General features: G+C 35.0%; 1 protein-coding gene across 2 annotated transcripts in view; it reads left to right on the top strand.

The window, feature by feature from the left end:
- The window catches only part of PAN3 (poly(A) specific ribonuclease subunit PAN3), a 148,093-nt gene that overhangs the window by 44,010 nt on the left and 83,798 nt on the right, over positions 1-20,285 (top strand). For both annotated transcript variants that reach the window (XM_060191690.1, XM_060191691.1), the window contains one exon: positions 10,956-11,097. In XM_060191690.1, coding sequence (XP_060047673.1) covers positions 10,956-11,097 — 142 coding nt within the window. The remainder of the gene's footprint in view (positions 1-10,955; positions 11,098-20,285) is intronic.

Raw genomic sequence — 20,285 nt, 5'->3', positions numbered from 1 at the left:
CTTGTTTTATTGTTGTAGTTACTATTATTGTTGTCATCATTGTTGGATAGGATAGAGAGAAATGGAGAAAGGAGGGGGAAGACAGAGAAGTGGAGAGAAAGATAGACACCTGCAGACCTGCGAAGCGACTCCCCTGCAAGTGGGCAGCCAGGGGCTCGAACCAGGATCTTATGCCGGTCCATTATCTATGTCCATTTTCATCCATACCCCTTCCTACCCCTTTTTCCTTCTGTCACAGATAATAAGGTTTTTCCTTACTTTTACTCCACTCAAAATTTATTATATTGTTCCTTTTCTGTTTTATAAATTCTCGCAATATATATTTCATCTTCCTAAATTAAATACACGCTATGTTTCAGTCTCTCCTGTACTGGAATTCCAGAACCAAAGGATATTACATAGGGAAGATTCTAACTTCCTGCTTAAAGTTGCAACTTTTCCACCTTTCTTTGAGCGTTTTAGTCTGTGTTTTATCTTTGAATGTCATTACTTTGTTGGAACTCTTTTTGATAAGAATACCTAATAACTATAATAGTTGTTTCTTGACCTCTGCTTTGCCTTCTTTCTCTTTTAAAATGTTTAGTATCTGTCTTTGACTATTTCTACCTCCTTGTTCTCCCTTCCCTAGTTGCTCCCTTAAACTTTGTCTTTATTTTCTTCTCTTAGTCCACACTGTGTCCTTTGGTGATTTTTTTTTTTTTTATTGTAGCTGTTACTCTGTCACATATGACCCAGATATGTTTTATTTTTACCATCCTTTTACTCCTCTGCACTTAATTTAGACTGGCTACTTCTGAACATAGATTTTTGAAATTCAGAGTTTCTGATGTGAATACCACACAGCTTCAAACGTTTCATTCATACACATCTGCACATACTCATTTACAGCTTTACCCTCACCGTCTGGTTTGGTGGTGGTGGTTCTTTTTGTCACCAGGGTTATCACCAGTGCTTGGTGCCCACACAACAAATTCACCTCTCCCAGCAGCCATTCTCCTTTGCCCCTTCCCCAGAGACAGAAGTTGAGAGAGATGGGAGAAATGCTACAAAAAATGGGAATAGATGGAAAATTCCTAAGGCTACTTGAGTACATATATATCAAACTTAGAGCCAGCACCGTACTCAAGTAAGTGAAAAACTGGAAGCATTTCTCCTCAGATCAGGTACTAGACAGATCTGCCCACTATCACCATTACTATTCAACATAGTGTTGGAAGTTCTTGCCATAGCATAGGAAAGAACAAGAAATTAAAGGGATACAGATTGGAAAAGAAGTCAAATTCTTACTATTTGCAGATGATATGGTAATATACATAGAAAAACCTAAGGAATCCAACAGGCAGCTCTTGGAAATTTCCAAAACAAAAATAAACCAATGGGACTACATCAAATTAAAAAGCTTCTGCATAGCAAAAGAAGCCACCGTGGTCTAGGAGGTGGCACAACGGATAAAGCACTGGATTCTCGAACATGAGGTCCTGAGTTCAATTCAAGCAGCACATGTACCAGAGTGATATCTAGTTCTTTCTCTCTTTCCTCCTATCTTTCTAATAAATAAATAAAATATTTTTTTATTAAAGATTTTTTAATATTTATTTTTCCCCTTTTTTTATTGTTGTTGTAGTTATTGTTGTTATTTATGTCATCGTTGTTGGATAGGACAGAGAGAAATGGAGAGAGGAGGGGAAGACGGGGAGAGAAAGACAGACACCTGCAGACCTGCTTCACCACCTGTGAAGCGACTCCCCCGTAGGTGAGGAGCCTGGGGGGTTGAACTGCGATTCCTTACACCGGCCCTTGCACTTTGCGCCACGTCCGCTTAACCCGCTGCACTACCTCCCGACTCCGTTGCTTCACAAGCGGTGAAGCAGGTCTGCAGGTGTCTGTCTTTCTCTCCCCCTCTCTGTCTTCCCCTCCTCTCTCCATTTCTCTCTGCCCTATCCAACAACAACATCAGCAACAACATCAATAACAACAATGATAAACAACAAGAGCAATAAAAAAAGAATAAATAAATATTTTTAAAAAAAAGAAAAAGAAAAAAGAAACCACCACCCACACAGAGAACTCTTACTAACTGAACATTCACTTTGCTGTGTGTGCCTTTCTCTTTTGACTGAGCAAACTTGTTTTTTAGGATTAACTCAATTGTATGTTCTTAAGGAGCTAATTAGAGAGCATCAGCCGTTTGCTTGTTTCCCAAGCACTTAGATTGCTCTAGTTAGTAATTCTGTTACTTTTCTTGTAGACTGATTAGGTGTAATACATTGTAGTTATTTATTTTTGATGTTCTCTTGGGAAGATGGGGTGGGGTATAGGGCACATTTGATACCTATAAGCTGCCATGCTCTGGACTGAACATTTTCTCTGTTTTACATGTCTTCTCTATGGTGCTGAGCACAGTGCAAAACAGTGTCTTTCATGTATTAGATATTCAGATAATTGAAGGAATGAATTTGAATTAATTAATTAATTATCTGTTGAGACTGGAATTAGATAAAATTTTGGTTATGTAATGTTCTTTAGTTTTTCTTTGATATTTACTGACAAAGTATTATTATGGAAAAATGTTTGATAATCTTACTATATGTTAAATTATGTGACTGACTGGTGGGTTTCTTGGAGAGATTGCCTTAGGGTAAATTTTACTATGCAACAATTGACTAAAAAGATGTTACTATTACATAACCATGATAGAAGAAGGTGTGATTGTGTAGAGAATATAATTATAATTGTGTTAAGTAGTTCTTGTCTTTCTGGAATGCTATGTTGATCACACTCTCCTGGCCTTCCTGGATTTGGGATATTCTTGCATTTGTTGTTGTTGATAAAGGAAAAATGATTCTTTCCCCCTCCCCAGCTTTATTGAGTTAATGACACATACACAGGCAGAGTAATACTGAAAATGAACTAGGTGCTATTTAATTCAGTTCAATTGTTTTTCTTTTAAATGGCTTCTATTCTCCAAATACAGACTTTGCTTTTTCTATATGTATTGGTTCTATTGGTCACAGTTTAAAATTTTTGTATGTCATGTAAATTCTTTTGATAATACTTTTACATCAGTGATGATATGCAGATAAAGCAGTTTAATTTGCTTCATGATTTATAGATGTAACAAAATTTGTTAAAAGTTTTTTGTAAAAGTTATATTCAACTGAAAGAAAAAAGTTTTGGTGCTGTAGAGAAGTATATGGGGGGAGCAGTGGAATGTCTCTAGTTTCTTCACACTGAGAAAGTATCCCTAGTAACATTTCAGTTAGCATAACTAGTTAGCATCCTTTTACTTGCACAGTACACATAGTCAGGCCTCCCCTTTTTCTTGGCATCAGAAACACTATTTTTCTAGAGATAGCAAATTTGAATACTTGCTGCATTTTATCTTAACTTTTATTTTAATTCAGTTATGGTAATAATGCCTCTTTCTGTGGTAAATAAAACAAAAAGGATGCTCATTCTGTGGTAAATAAAAGTGTGTTGAATTTGTGTGTGTGGGTTTGTTTACTTATTTAGATGGTGCTGGGGGTCCCCTTCCTTCTCTTCCTCATTCTCTCTTCATCCCTCTTCCTTCCTCACTCTTTAACAAATAAATTGTTTAAAACATGATAAGCTAAACCAAACCTTTTTTTACATGTATGCTTTTTACCCCTCAGCTTTCATTCCTAGATGTGAAAGTGCCTAGATGTGAAAGTGCTAGACTTATTATCTTTCATTTTCATGCCTAACTAGTCTCAAGGAGGATACGCCATGAGGTTACTGGAAGTGTTTATAGTTATCATCCTTTTCTGACAGAAATGTGTAAAGGAATAAAATCATTAGAAATTTATGTGTCATGTCAGGCTTATATATAGAATTGCTTCATGATGAGCTCATGAAAAAAATATTTTTTCTCATGAAAAAATTTTTGTTTGATTCAATTGTAATGTTAAGGTTATTTTCATTTGTGAGTCTCTGACATACAGACTTACTGATTTTTCATTAAGATATTAAAATTGCAGGTAGGATAACTTCTGTTTAATGAAATACTAATGTGACTCTTGGAAGCATTAGTAATCATCCTTCATTGTCTCTGCTAATTTGGTACTTACTTATTTTATAAAAAAAAATTTCCTCTTTTGGTTTAAGTCAAGGGGTCCTGTTTGCTTTAGAAATATTCTAAACTGTGATACTAGACTAAGTTTATAGTAGTAGTATTTAGATGTTAGCTTTTATAAGATGAATGTTAACTGCTCTTAAATTGGTCAGAATCTGAGTAGCTCAGAAATTGAGTCTGTGTTGATAATACATTTTAAATTCACTATGTGGATACATTTGAAATATGAGGAAATAACAGCTCATTAGTTTAAAAATGTTGTAGAAATGTGAACTGGGGAGATTATGGTTAGCCATTTGACTTCTCTTTTCCATCTTACTCTGTTCCTCTTTATTCTGTGTTACTCATAAACACTAAAGTCTAAATGAAAATAGTCTTGAGTAGTGGTACTCTGCTGTATATCCATGTACTTGCCTAGTTTGGCCTTTCCAGCATTATCAGCATACCCTTTCTAGCTTCCCAGATAATTACTGTTCTTTAACCTTGCCTTGAGCATTAATCTTTCTGATTAGTCTCAACAAGAGAGAAGAATAGTGCTGATAATGGGAGATTGGAGTAATAGGTATTTGGAAAAGTATGCAAAAGTAAGGTTAGTGTCAACATTTTATGGTTTTTTTTTTTTCTCTTTACATTTATCCTGACTTTTTTCTCTTTGGGGATTAATGTTTTACAGTCACCAGTAAACTATATACAATAGTTTGTATATGCATAACATTTCTTAGTGGAGGTTGTATTGTTATGTGGAAAACTGAGAAATGTTAAGTTTTTTGTTTTTAAATTCAGCTGAGAGTAATAAAACTGGAGGCCCGGTCATTTTAATTGGATTTCAGCAACAATCATTAAACATAACTTTTTTTTTTTCTTCCTTCCTTTGGCTCCTTGCCTCTCTTTCTACTTTGTCTCATTACTTTTTCTTCAGATTGGAATGTGCAAGATAGACTGGAATTAAGCAGACTGGGGTCATATTGATCATGTTGCAGAGATGGTGGCAGTGCAGACTAGGACCCTGACTGTGACAGGCAGGAGTTGAATTTGAAAAATATTTAGGATGTCAGTTCTATTCCTTGGTGCTTAAAAGGTATCTGCATATCAAAAGATTATTGAATGACATACATAGAAAGTACAATAAAGTTTGAAAAGAAAAGTCAATTTTATAGGAAAGTAGTTGATATGCTTACATACTCTTTGGAATAGCAGTTTAAAAACAACTGTTTCATTAATGGGTTTCTGACTTACCCAAAACCAAGGAATTGAGTAGATTTTAAGAGATTGATAATTTATGATCAAAAGAAGACAACAGCCTTTTATAGAATTTTCCCTGGTGCTGTGCCTGGTGACCCCATGTTCTGCTGGGAACTTGAACTTGTAGCCTAGCTCATAGTAAAATGCATACACTATTGGTTAAGCTATCTCCTGACCCACAACAGTTCTTTTACAGATTTTTATTTTTATTTTATTTATTTTTTTTATTTAAGAAAGGATTAATTAACAAAACCATAGGGTAGGAGGGGTACAACTCCACACAATTCCCACCACCCAATCTCCATAACCCACCCCCTCCCCCGATAGCTTTCCCATTCTCTAGCCCTCTGGGAGCATGGACCCAGGGTTGTTGAGGGTTGCAGAATGTAGAAGGTCTGGCTTCTCTGTACTTGCTTCCCCGCTGAACATGGGTGTTGACTGGTCGGTCTATATTCCCAGTCTGCCTCTCTCTTTCCCTAGTAGGGTGTGTCTCTGGGGAAGCTGAGCTCCAGGACACATTGGTGGGGTCTTCAATCCAGGGAAGCCTGGCCAGCATCCTGGTGGCATCTGGAACCTCTTTTACAGATTTTAAGACATGATTGCAATGAAACAGCGCATAATATTTTATGTCCTACATTCAGTATAAAACTCTTCTCTATTTACCTAAGGAAAGTATCTTAATGTCTACACTTTTGTTGTAATGCTTCTTAAGTTTCTTAATGTATGAACTAATTTACTGGGATCTTAAATAATGATTATTCTATTTTAAATGGAGTGTTTTAGAATATTAAATCCTGGTTTTTACTCTTAAAATAAGTTCCCATGGAATCATCTGGGAAGTATAGAAATATATAAATAGGAGCCACATGAAAACTTGCTTTATTTGGTAAAAACCATTGTAGATAAGAATTGTTCATCATTTTAGTGGGGTGGAATGTCTGGATTCAGTTAGTTCATTTAAAATGTAATGAAATGTATAGTGTTTATAACAGTGTTTTAAAAAATTGTATTTGATAGGACAGAGAAATTGAGAGAAAAAGGGGAGATAGGGAGAAAGACACTTACAGAACTGCTTCACCATAGGTGGGGGGGCTGAGGGCTTGAACCTGAGTCCTTATATATGGTGATGTTTGTGCTCAACCAGGTGGCCCCACTGCCTGGCACCATAAAATGCTTTTTAAGCTAAAGGTTAGCACTCTCTGATTTTTTTTTTTCAATGTTTCTATACAGAGAGTAGGGATCACAGAAAAAATTGAGGAATGGAACCATTTTGGATAACTTGTTACATAAAAGGCACTTGGTTGTTTTTGGCTTGAAAATCAGTGTAAATTTATGTATACTGTTTTTATTTTTTAATATTTATTTATTTTTAAATGTATACTATTTTTCTAATTTTACTTAGGTGCCAGGGTTTTGTGCCTGCGTGATTTCGCCATTCCTAGCAGACTTTATTCCTTTTTTTTTTTTTTAATTGTTGTTTGTAGTTATTGTTGTTATTGATGTCATTGTTAGGTAGGACAGAGAGAAATGGAGAGAGGAGGAGAAGGCAGAGACAGGGGAGAGACAGATAGACACCTGCAGACCTGCTTCACAGCCTATGAAGCGACTCCCCTGCAGGTGGGGAGCTGGGGGCTCGAACTGGGATCCTTACATCCTTGCGCTTTGTGCCATGTGCACCTAACCCGCTGCACTGCCTCCTGACTCCCTTTCTTCCTTTAAAATTAGATAGAAATGGGTGAGATAGCTCCTGAACCTAAACTCTATTTTTACTCACAATTCTATTTTTGCTCATAAATTCTCACAAAGTGAATGCTATTTTTTTAATTGAGTGAGCATCAATTTCTTCCTCTCAAAAAGTGCAGCGGTGTCATAACTTTCTGAACAAAAGTTAGGTTTTAAAATATGAGTAAAGATTTGAATAGAAATAGATTAAAGGGGTCAATAGCATAATGGTTATGCAAAGAGACACTCATGCCTGAGGCTTCAAAGTCTCAGGTTCAATCCCCCACACCACCCTATGCTAGAGCTGAGCAGTGCTCTTGTTTAAAAGAAAAAAAAGATTAAATATAGGCAGTAATTACTTTTGCATTTACAAACACAAAGTTCTATTTTATTGACAGAGGTAGCTATACAGGGATTAACTAGATCACAGAGCAAAATATAAAACTTTCATTATTCTTTTTCTTATTTAATTTTCTCTAGTGTTGATGTTAGACAATTTATATAGCCCAAATTCTTGAGTCTTCTCTCTAGTTACAACTTTCATTTCATAAAGCTAAAAGAAGTAGTTTTCTGGTGAAAACATACTTGATGTTACTATGGTATGGGTTTTGGCTTTCCAAAAAAAAAAAAAAATCATTATTATCATGTTCAAGTGTGTATGCCTTGTTAATTTTGTTATTTTTATAAAAACTCTTATTTGTGTTTGCATTTTGAACCTGTAATGTTAAAGTGGTTTTAACAATGTCTTATTTTACTAGTCATTATTTTAATGAATTTTGAAAATGTATTCTCATTATTATATTATTTACTCTGTGTAAATATCTGTGACATTTTTCAATTCTGGCTATACTTTTATTCTGGCTATACTTATTCTGGCTATACTTATTCTGGCTATACTTATACTTATTTCATTTGATAACAGTAGCTCTGCCTTCTTACTGTTAGATTTTGATTTTTGTATTCTATATGAATTTTGCATACTTTTTTACATAGTTTTAGGTATTTTATATTTCTATATAATCTAGGTATTTTGTATTTATATATAATTCTTTCCTGTATTTAAATCATATTTAGATAACTTTCTAATGTATGTTGGCATCACCTTAAATTGATTTTAAATAGCTTTTTTTTTTTTTAAAGAGAAAATGGCATAATTGAATGGGAGAGTATGTGCTCTTATTTTTCTGACTCCTCACCACTCATCTGTGAAATCTACTCATTAAAATTACAGTCTTTGTTGGTGGAATGTAAACTTGTGTGGGTTAAGGGAAAATAGTATTTAAACTATTTTTAATATGGTGTGTAGCAGCAGGATCTCACACAGGTACAATTCTGCTTGTACTGAGTTTTTTACTTCTCTCTCTACCTTCCTTTCCTCCCTCCCTCCCTCCCTCCCTTTCTTCCTTCCTCCTTCCTTCTTTCCTTTCCTTTCTTTTACCCTTCCCTCTTCTTTTGGAGCCTCAGGCTTGAGAGTCTCTGCTTACCGTTATGCTATCTCCCCCACTGTCACTCATTTATTTCTGATAGAGGAGAGATACCATAGCACTACTCCACTATTAGTGGATTTCCTTTGATACTGTCCATAGTGTTCCCAGGAGGTGCCAGAGCATGTTATAGCATAGTGAATATAGGGGTTAAATGAAAGTGGAAGCTGGACAATCCCTAATTGGCAGGAGTAGCTTACTGAAGATGTTTGTAAGTATGTATAACTTATCTTGTCTGTTGATTTCTTGGTTTATTATCGCTTAGTAATCTTGTAGTCCAAAATCACAGCCTCCTATAGGTTTTTTCTTTCCAGTGTACTGTGCATTGTGCATTGATTTTGTCTATCTTAGTCTTCGTGAGGTGCTGGGGATTGAACCAAGGGCCTTAAGCACGAAAGGCATATGCTCTACTGCTGAGCCATTTTCCTAGCCCTTCTTGTAGGTATTTTGAATTTTTGTACAGAGGTGATTATTTTTATATTGACTTTGATTCTGTAGAATAGATTGAGGATTAATGGGCACATACTTAATGATAATTTAACTTTGTAGTGATTCTAATAGTCATTGGTTACCTTGTAGCCAGAGGTTGGTATATTAGTAAAAATTATTCCATACTCCAGAAATTGAAATTGTCCACACCTTTAAAGATCTTGCCCCTTAATTTAAAAACTTCAGAATTTGGCAGGTTTTAAAATGTATATTACTGAGAGTGTAAGCAGAAGATTAATTTTATTTACTTGGAAAATAAATTTTGACTCAAACTTTATACTTTTATTTATTTAAAATAATTGTCACTGGGTCCTTGTACTCCTACTGGCAGATATATTTTTTAAATTATCTTTATTTGATAGAGATAAGCAGAAATGGAGGATGGGAATGACAGACATCTGCAGCATTGCTTCACCTCGTGAAGCTTTCCCCTAGCAGATGGGGTTGGGGGGTTGAACCCAGGTCCTTGTGCATTGTAACATATGTGCTCAACCAGGGGCACCACTGGCAGATTATTTTTATTTTTTAAATTTCAGATGTGGGGTGGGGGGAGAAAGCGGTAGAGTGACACCATATCACTGCTTTATCATTAATGGCGTTTCCTCTTGGAGACATGTATGGGTTCCCTTGTGGGGCCTAGCACTCAAACTTGGGTCCTTGTGCATGGTGAAGTGTGCACTCTACCAAGTGAGCTAGTCTCTAGGCCCTCTCTTGTATTTTTTTCTTAAGAATTTGTATTTCAGGTGTGGTCTTAAAGGAGATTTTGGTTTTACTTAGTGTAATATTTGGATTAAGTCTAATTTCTTGAATTTCATTGTTTTGAATTAACTGTTGATAGTATTGAGAGTTTAAAATTGACTTGTAATGTTCGAAATTTAATATTTTGGCAGTTTAAAGCGCCATTCCTGCTAGATGGGGAAGTTGGTCTGAAAATGTATAGTCCTTGGTCCCTCTTCTTTTCTGCCATGTACATACTTTTTTATTTTATTTTCTTTTTTACATTCAGTTCTAAAATCTCCTTAAGTAATTATTTGTTTTGTGGTTATCAGTGTTTTTTATAAGTATACATAAAATGTGGGCTGAACCAGGACCATTGTTACCTTAAATTATTTTCTTTCTATACTCTTGGAAGTTGAATTAAAATGATATTATTAATGGTCTCCATTTCAGAAAATGTTTAGGATTTCTGAGCAAAGTATAAGGAATTTATTAATTTGACCTATACTCTTATAATCTAGTAATTCCTTAAACCAAAAGTACTGTGCTCTTAAATGCATGAAAATGCATTCATAGTACAGCTATGAAGAAAATTTTTCCATGCAATCATATAGTAAAATTTTTTTGTATAATAGAAATTACATCTATATTTTTCATCTATTATGTTGTATATTTTGATACCTCTCATATATTTGCCTTGTTTTTGAGTGTTTTTCTTGTCATTGCTACTTAAACACATAGGACCATGTTACTGGGAAAATGCCTTACTGCCACAGAAAAGGAACTGATTAGTTTGGGAAAATAGAAGTTTTGATATTTATTTTGGTAGAAGTGGCTTAAAGACACTCAGTTTGAAACTTGTTGCTCAGCTTTGTGGTAATCTCAACCTCCCAGTTCTCTAAACTTCCTTAGAATAGTTTGGTAGTTTAGCGCATGATTGACACTAACGGTGAATTTTACATGTTTCTGATACTAAATTCTATAAATAAAATCATTGAATCTTCAGAATTGATTATCAAACTTCTTCCAGAAGTTCACTTAAACCATGTTAAAATGGAGAAACTAAAAAACCCTGTAAACACTTCCAATAAGATATTTTACTCAGCAGATAAAGCACTGTGGATTAATACCTAGTAGATTCAATGTCTTTTTGGTGGGGGTTGGGGGGATTAACATGTGTTAACTTATTATATTTGATTTTTAAATAGACACCAAATCCTACTGCAAGCGAGTTTATTCCTAAAGGAGGATCAACCTCCAGGCTGAGTAACGTGTCCCAGTCAAATATGTCTGCCTTCTCTCAAGTTTTCTCTCACCCATCCATGGGAAGTCCTGCTGGATTAGCACCAGGTAAGTTGAGTAACTATTTCCAGTGAGTTCCAAATACCCGATCTTATAAGCACCATTTGCTATTATTAACTCATCAGATTTGAAACTGTATACTTCAATGATTCACATTTGAACACATTATGAGTTTTGTGTTCTAGGTTTTAATGCCCTATACCAACTGTGTGGTTGAGTATCTTAAAGCAAATATTAAGTATAAATAAAATTTATGTATAAAATTCTGTAAAAGGATGGTTAGAGCACAAAAATAAATCTAAAGGATAAAATGGTTGTTTAGGGAAAAAGGCTACCCACATTACAGTATTTCCCTATCTTTTAAAGTAAATGATAGTGTTATTTCACTTAAAAAATGTTTTTAAAGGCATAAGAAATAGAATATTGATATGTAATTTGTACAAATTTCTAAAGTTATATTATCATTCAGATGTTTGTTTCTAGCTCTGTAGTAGTAATTTAAAGTTGGGCAGAGTAGTATAGACAGTAGTAGGGAAGAAGTATTGAAGTCTTGAATTACTGTCTTCCAGGTTTTCTTTTTCTTTTTCTAAAATATCTTGTTTATTTTATTTTTGAGAGCTATGCCAAGAAAGAGACATACACAGAGAGAAACACCAGAGCACTGCTCAGCCCTGGTTTATGGTGGAGCGGGGTATTGAACCTGGGACTTTGGAGCCTCAGGCATGAGGGTCTGTTTGCAGAACTATTATGCTATCTCCCCTGCCCTTCCAAGTTCTTAAATACTTACACTCCAGGGATCTGAGATGTATTTCAGAATTGCTCTTTGACCTGTTTTCTTTCAAGTTTCCTTCTACTACCCTAAAGATATATGCAAATTTTGCAGTGACTCCATAGCAAACATTTATTTAAATGTTTTTAATATCTTAGATAACAGATGATTGGAATCATTTATCCCCACTATTGTGTACCTTAATTTAGAAAAATCAAGTGTGCGAAAATCTCTCACACACACACACACACACACACACACACACACACACACACACACACACATACACATTGTTTTTAGTCATCACTGGGGCATTACATTTATATATTTATTTATTTCCTGATTTTTTAGATAGGGATAGAAAGAGGACACCATTGCACCCAAAATTCCTGCAATGCTGTGGGGACCAGGCTTAAATCTGAGTTGCTCCAAAAACCAGGTGTACTAACCAAGTGAGCTATTTTGCCATTTCTACATCAAATGCTCTGCTCCACAGTTCCTTTTTATCGAAATGTTTTCGATAGGTTTTCATTTGGTCTTGAATGTTTCAAAAAACCAAAAACAAAAAAATAAAATTATATGAATACACTAAATGATGGCAAGTGATCTTATAGTAACATGGAAATAGTGCTGTTTCCGGAACTTAATCTACTTAATAGAACAAGCCATTGATTTTTGATGCTTGTTTCGAAGTCAAGGACCTTTTTGTTAAGAAAATTGAGACTAACTTTATGCAGTAGACTATCTGGTTAGCATAAGAGCTATCGAGTATTCTATCAGAGTCCCACGCACACACCATTTTCTTTTTCTCTTTTCCTTCCCATTCATTTTTCTCACCCTTCTAACTTTCCTTTCCTCCACTTGTTTCTTTACTTTTACTTCTACTTCATTCTTTTCAAGGTTCAGTGGTATTTGTACAGATTTTCCCTTCTTCCCAATGGAGCTGTGTTTCTAACATACTATATATAACTGTAAGTGACACACTGCTGTGATTTTCTCCTATTGAGATCTGTTCTCATTACAGGAACACAATCTGCATGCCAGCTGTGCATCTAGAATTTCTTAGGGATAATTCAGATTTCTGAGCAGTGTGTATAATGCACCCACAATAATAGTATTACTGTTTAATTCAGAAAATGTTGGCTTTCTAAAGTACCAACACAGCTTTCCTTGTTTCAGAAGTAATTATTTTATTCACATCGTGGATCAGACCAATTTGGATTTGCTATTTTTAAAGAAAGGCTTTTTTTTAAAAGCATATTGAAAGTGTTGAAGGAAAATACGGAATTTGAAAATAGTTAAAAATTCATTAATGCTGTGATACGTTTTTAAGTTTTCCAATAGTTATTAACGTGGTTGTAGTAGGTAATGCTTCCAGTTGGGTACTAAAATCTAAATTTCAGTTGAAAGATCAAGTTAACTGAGAAACTATCATAATTCTGACATTATTATAACCATTGCACTTCTGTTTATTAAAGTAGTCCCTGTTTGGAACCATTTAAAATTGGTCAGTATGTCATATTCAATGTAGTCCTGAATTCTTTATAACTAATATTTAAGAACTGTTCATTCAAATAGCAATCAGTTGAGCCAAAATAAGTAAATACTAGAATAAGTGATTTTGCATTTATTATTTACCCATATTTCCTAAGAGTCTTCCTTAATTCCAGAAAACTGCTTTACTCCTTCATTGTCTCTCTCTTTTTTTTTTTTGCTTTTTTAATTTATCTATTTATTGGTTAGAGATTGGCAGAAATCAAGACGCAAGGGGGTGGGAGAGAGGGAGAGACAAAGAGAACCTGTAGCCCTGCTCCACCACTCGCAAAGCTTTTTGAAGCCCTAGGGAAGGCTCTTGATTCACCAAAATCAGGTTGTATGAAATGAAAGGTCATAGGGTTTATTTACTTACCTTCTAGATGATTTCACTGTTCCATAGTAGGCAAACTGAAGTCTCTTGGTACTTTTCAGTTATATAGTTTCATTTTCTGTCTTTTTTTTTTTCCTAATCTAGTTCAGAAATTATTGCCCTTTAAGATATGTTAAATTACTGTTTCTAAAAGAAGACATTAAATATGCTGGTACTCAAGTATGTCATTTTCATTAGATAAGAAAAATACATATATATGTTTGATCAATAACGTAAAAATAATTTGAACAAAATTGAATAGCTATTAAGAGTTTGAATTTTCTCAGATTGTAAGGAATTAAAACATATTTTCTGAAACAAAGTCTATCTTCAGTGAATCCAATTTCCTCTTTCTACCCGCTGTGAAGTTCCATGCATGATTTCACCACTCTTAGGCCAACTTTTTTTCATTTGGATAAGATGAGAGAGAGAGAGAGAGAGAGAGAGAGAGAGAGAGAGAGAGGGAGGGAGGGAGAGAGGGAGAGAGGCATGTGGCGCAGGTCTGCATTCATGACAAGGCTCAGCGAGGCATCTCTTCAGTCCCAAAGGTCTTTAACACTTGTATTTACCATTTTAAAAACATGGCTTGTACGTTTTAAGTTATAATGTGCACAAGAAACTTTTCCCCCATGAAAGTCTGGTTATTTATTTATTTATTTAATCAGAGAGAGAGAGAGACAGAGACAGACCAGAGTACTGCTCATCTCTGGTTTATAAAGGTGCTGAGGATTGAACCTGGGACTTCAGAGACTCAGGCAGGAAAGTCTTTTTTTGTTTGTTTTTTTAAATTTAAAAAAAAAATTTTATTTATTGGGTAGAGACAGCCAGAAATCAAGAGGGTGATAGAGAGGGAGAGAGGCACAGAGACACCTGCAGCACTACATTTGCAAAGCTTTCCCTCTGCAGGTGGGGACCGGGGGCTCAAACCCAGATCCTTGCACACTGTAATAACATGCGCTCAACCAGGTGCGTCACCACCCGGTCCCGTAAAGTCTTTTTTTATAACCATTATAATCCCACATGAAAGTTTAGACAAAATTTGAGTTTATTCTTAGTGAATTAAGACTTAAAAGGAATATGAAATACTGTTAAGATTAACAAATGTACACATTGAATTGTATGTACAATCATTCTATATTAATTTAAGAAATAAGACTATTAGCTTAGTTTTTTTAGAATGCATTTCTATTATTATTATTTATTATGGAAAGAAACAGTCAGAAATCAAGAGGGAAGGGGGAGGATAGAGTGGAGGAGAGACAGACACCTGGAGCCCTGTTTCACCACTCCTGAAGCTTCTTCCCTGCAGGTCGGGACCAGGGGCTTGAACTTGAGTGTTTATGCATTGTAATGCCTGTGCTTAACCAGGTGCACCACCACCTGGCCCCTGTTGACGTAGTTTTATGCACATTTAAGAACAGTAGCTACATTTCTGTGTATCTTCGATGAAGGTAATTGCTATAGGCGTATTTGCAGCATGGCATTTAACTTGGGCTTTGTTGTCTTTAAGGATTCATACAATTGCATTTAAATCTTTTGGCAAGTGCATTTTTCTCTGATAACAGCTTCTACCCCCTCTTGGGGATTCATAGCTTGTAAAAAGTTGAGCATGACTGGCAGTTAAGAATGACTGGTTTAATTCACCCTTAGCAATATTTATTTCATGGAGCTCCATTGGCGCAATTGGTTAGCACGCGGTACTTATACAGCAATATTTATTTCTAGAGTGTGTTGTGGCAAAGATTTATTTATTTATTTAACCACAGCACTGTTCAGCTCTGGCTTCTGGTGGTGCGGGGGGATTGAACTGGGGACTTTGGAACCTCAGGCATAACCATTACTTTTTTTTTTTTTTTTTAAATGCAGCTGGAGTCTTGTGTATATGGGATATCAATGTTCCAGGTTGCTTTTTTATTCAGAAAGTGAAAGAGAGAGGGGCTGGGGGAGCCAGAGGAAAATAAACTACAGCAACAGGGCTACTATAGCACCTCCTATGTGGGACAGGACTTGAGCCAGGACAGTGCACAAGACAAGACTTGTGCCCTACCTAGTAAGCTACTTCTCCAGCCTCTATATTTTTCTATTACCTTGTGTTTGAGGCAAATATTCTTAGTAGACATTTAGAAATGAAAGGATGGCTATACTAAGTATATGAAATAAGTTTGTGTTTAAATTTTTTGTTTCATAAAAATAATTTTTCCAGGACAACTAATTGATGAATGTTTTAAATTGGAAATTTTCATAAGAGTGTTTTGATCTGTTAGCCAGTTAGCTAAAGATTGGCTCAATTTAACTTTAGTTACCTCAGTAGTTAGCCTGTTTGAAAGTGATTTTATGAGCGAGAAAGGGAGAGAGAATATAATAGGGGCATTTGCTTCCATGTTTTATATGTTAGTCTGGTTTGTTGCACAGTTGTGACTTAGGAGCATTTCTTATTATGCTTGTGCGTGGATATGTAGGTGGAACAGAGGGGAAGTTTTGAATACCATCACTGGCTTACGAATGAGAAGTCATTCTCTTTGAAATACTGAAATTTTTCATTATTTCAACTATTCTTCATGGATGGTGCAGTGCAACTAATGGACCTCTAGATATATTTAATATACATTATGATGAAAATTTTTGTATTTTGGAATGATACATTAATGAAAATTTATATGAAACATTAGATGTTTCCATTTTTATACATTTAATTTTATTAGAGAAATTAAAATACTTATTTTTAGTATGTCATATTCCTAGGGTTGTCAAATTAATGGGTAAAATTAGCTAATTTTTTTTTTATTGGGTAAAGTTGATAAGGGAAGATTAGTACTTATTCCTGTTAAAATATTCGTATAATAGCATGTGATTGAGACTTAATTCATTTTAGTTGAATGGTTGCTGACCTGGTCAGTAACCTGACATGGTTCCTTGATCTAGATAGAACGTTCATGGTTTACATAGGTCAGCTTTGTGCCTGTGTAGAGACAGGTGACACTCCTGAGAGATTTATTACCTAGCTTCTGCTTAGTCATGTACAGAAATAAAAAACCCACTAGTTAATAAAGGCACCCCAGTGTACATTTTAACAGTTGGATTAAAAAAGAAATTTGTCTTATGCTAAACTAACTTCTGTCTTGTCTTTTATCCACTGGTTTTAGTTTCTATCCCTTTGTCTTAAATGGAATATATCAACAATATTTTTCATATACAAGATTGTTTTTTTTAAAACTGTGTTTTCACAGTTATCTTTCTGAGTAGTTATATATGTGTGTGTATACTTGATAGATTTGTCTGACTATAAACAAGAGAAGGAAAAGAGTAAATGCTGTTAAGATGAACAAATTTAGAGGTAAAAAATCATGAGCTTTTTAAAGACATGGTATCTGAAACACTAAGTGTGTGTAAAATTGAATCCACAGGCCTTGTCTGTATTACTACTCTGCCAGTCATCTGCTGATCAGTGTGTTTACAACTGGGAAAATTGCCCATGCCATGAAAGCTATATAATTTTACATGATTTCACACTTAGTGGTATTAATATTGAAAAAAATTGCAAAAGTATATATGTACATATGTTCTTAAACATCATCATGTTTTATGGTACTTAACTGTAACAAGCAGATTTTCTCCCAAAGTCTGTTATTAAATGGATTTTGTGGGATATTCAAGTAGTGCTCCTTGGTTTTATTTTGATCAGTTAGAACTGATTTCTCTGTATTTTCTTTACACTGAATATTCATAAAGGCAGCTTAGCATTAAAACATTCTTTTAGTCAGTTTAGATTTCCTAAGAGTATCACAAAATTTTAAAGCACTCTATCATTTTTTATCTGGGACAAACTTAGGCATATTCATGGTGCTTACTTAGTGCACATTCACTTAGCTTTCACTTTGTTTTGAATTTATCACTCTTAATTAAGTACAGTGAGTTTTAATGGTTTTATAAACATGAACTTCTAAAAACTTAGATGTTTAAGAAGATGTAAGAAAATCAAATGAGCAGAAATAGCCTTTTAAAAGTTTAACTGTATCAGAACTAGTCATTTTGTATTTTAAGTTAAAAAAAAATCTTAAAACGAGTTAAAGTATTTGTCAGTATTTTCAAATTGCATGTTTACTTTTTTTTTTTTTTGTAACTACTTTGCTTTTCAGGTATATTCAACAGAATTGTTCAAACTTGTCCAGATTCTTTTAGTTGCTGATTGCTTTCTACATTAAATAAGTAGCAAGATGTGATTTCATAGTTAAAAGTCAGGAATCCCTGAGGTTTTTGTGAAGAGGGTCTTTTCATAGCCCTTTAATATTGTACTCATTGTAAAAGGGGTTACGCTGTGTATGAATGTTATGGATACAAATGCTGACATCTGAGGGAAGGTTTACTCATAGTAGAAACTGTAGAATTATAAGTGGGTTGGAAGTGCCTGTTGGCTATGTCCCCTTCCTAGTTGGGAATTTCAGGAAACTGAGGCGAGACGTTATTGACGCAGAGGGGGAAGTGGCTGCTGCAGCTGACTTGGAGACCAGTCAGGTAAGACTTACATAGTTGCCAGTAGATATCATTCTATAGGTTGGGGAACCCCTGGCTAATGTATCTTAGGCTCAAAAGCTTCTTTTGTGGACTTGTTTGAATCTCATTTGTTTGCTTTTTTGAGCCTCAATTAAAGAGTAAGGACTGGATGGGAGTGGGTTGGGTTTTTTCTTCAGCTCAGTTTAGTCATCTACACGAGCAACAATGCCTCTTGCTGCTTTTCACCATCTTTCATTGGTTAATGTTTGATTATCTTTAGAACAAAGTACTCACTCTTCCTACTAAAATATCTGTGAAGCTTCCCTCTTGACTCCTGTATTTTAACATCTTCTTTAATAGGAAGATTATATCCACTGATTTTTTTTTAAATGTCTTTCTAATATAAAATACTATTGTTCTGTGAAGTGACTACTATTTTATAAGGAAACAAGTGAATGATGATGAGAAGTAGCAGAAAAGTATTTGATTTTTTTTTAAAGTTATTTATTTGGACAAAGACAGAGATTCAGAGGAAAGAGGGAGGTAGACACAAAGGGAGAAAGAGAGATTTCTATAGTGCTGCTTCACCATTTGTAAAGATAACCCTCTTGAAGGTGGAGGTTGAGGGATTGAACTGGGTCCTTGCTCATAGTAATGTGTGTGCGCTTCCAGATGCTCCACCACCCATCTCTCTTTTAACTAGACTTAAAAAAGTTCATAGTCTATTTAAGTAGAAAATCCTAGGAATCTATTTTCTTCATTATTTATTCACTGCACATGAAATAAAAGTGTATGTGTGCAGCATGGTAAAGTCTTTTTTTAAGACTAGGTTTAGTAAAGGGAATTTTGTTTCAGCACATTGTCATGTTTCAAAGTTCTGTAGTGGTTCTGAATGTTAGAAATATAGAAAACATTAGTAAATTTCCAAGAGCATTTCAGCTTTTAGCTGGATAGAGAGAGCTAGAAGTCAGTCTCTCGGGAGTTGGGCGGTAGCAATTCAGCAGAGCTCAAGGACCAGAGAGATACCGGTTGGAGTTCCCGGCTCCCCACCGCAAGAGGGTTTGCTTCACAGGCGGTGAAGCAGGTCTGCAGGTGTCTGTCTTTCTCTCCCCTTCTCTGTCTTCCCCTCCTCTCTCCATTTCTCTGTGTCCTATCTAACAAGGACAACATCAGTACAACTATAAAACAAGGGCAACAAAAGAGAATAAGTAAATAAATATTTTTAAAAGCCAGTCTCTTGGACTTATTTTAAATAAATAGTTTGAGAGCTCTAGGAATCACTTCTTATATAACCTTTTCACTCATTGGTGTCTAGTGTATTGAAGGTTTTCAGTGAGGGAGATAATGTTTGTTTAAGTAAAATTATCATCTTCTAATTCTTTAGGAGTGATGATAGCCTCTTCTGATGCCTTGAGTTTCCACTGATTCTTACCACCTTGACTAGTCATTCATATATACAAGTTTTTTTTTTCTTTTATTTTTTATTAATTTTGAGATATACATTCACCCTGCAGCAGGGCATGTGGGAAGAGTCTTACTACAATGAGAGGCATGAGAGCTTTTTCTCATTTAAGTGAGATGTCTTTAAGAATCCCCAGTGCACATTGACATGGAAAGCCTAATCTAATGTGGACTGCATGCTTATGATGATGGATTTACTTCAGGATTTTTGGGGTCATGAATCTCTTACACATTACACATCTGAAATAAGATAGATTTTTGTAAATATCCTTCCATATTTTGGGTTATCCATACCCAGGTTTTAGACTGCTATTCCTATCAGTAGTAACTACTCACTGGAGAGAGAGGGAGAGAGGGAGAGAGAGAGAGAGAGGTGGGTGATTATACTTTTCAGAAACAGGTTAGATCAATAGGTTGATAAATTTATTGCAAATAAACTGGTCTCTGAGTTGTAGTTAGTATGGACTTTTAATCTTTTTGCCCACTGTTTGTGATATTATGTTAATCTGAACTTTTAAAACAAATGAATCCAAACTGAAGTAACTTCACATAAAAATTTATTTCTTGTTTTTGTAACAGTAGGGCAGATGTTCAGATTGTTTGGAATGC

The sequence above is a fragment of the Erinaceus europaeus genome, chromosome 5 (assembly GCF_950295315.1).
Source record: "Erinaceus europaeus chromosome 5, mEriEur2.1, whole genome shotgun sequence".
Classification (NCBI taxonomy): domain Eukaryota; kingdom Metazoa; phylum Chordata; class Mammalia; order Eulipotyphla; family Erinaceidae; genus Erinaceus; species Erinaceus europaeus.
Note: the sequence above shows the minus strand (reverse complement) of the source record. Positions and strands in the feature narration are given on the sequence as shown.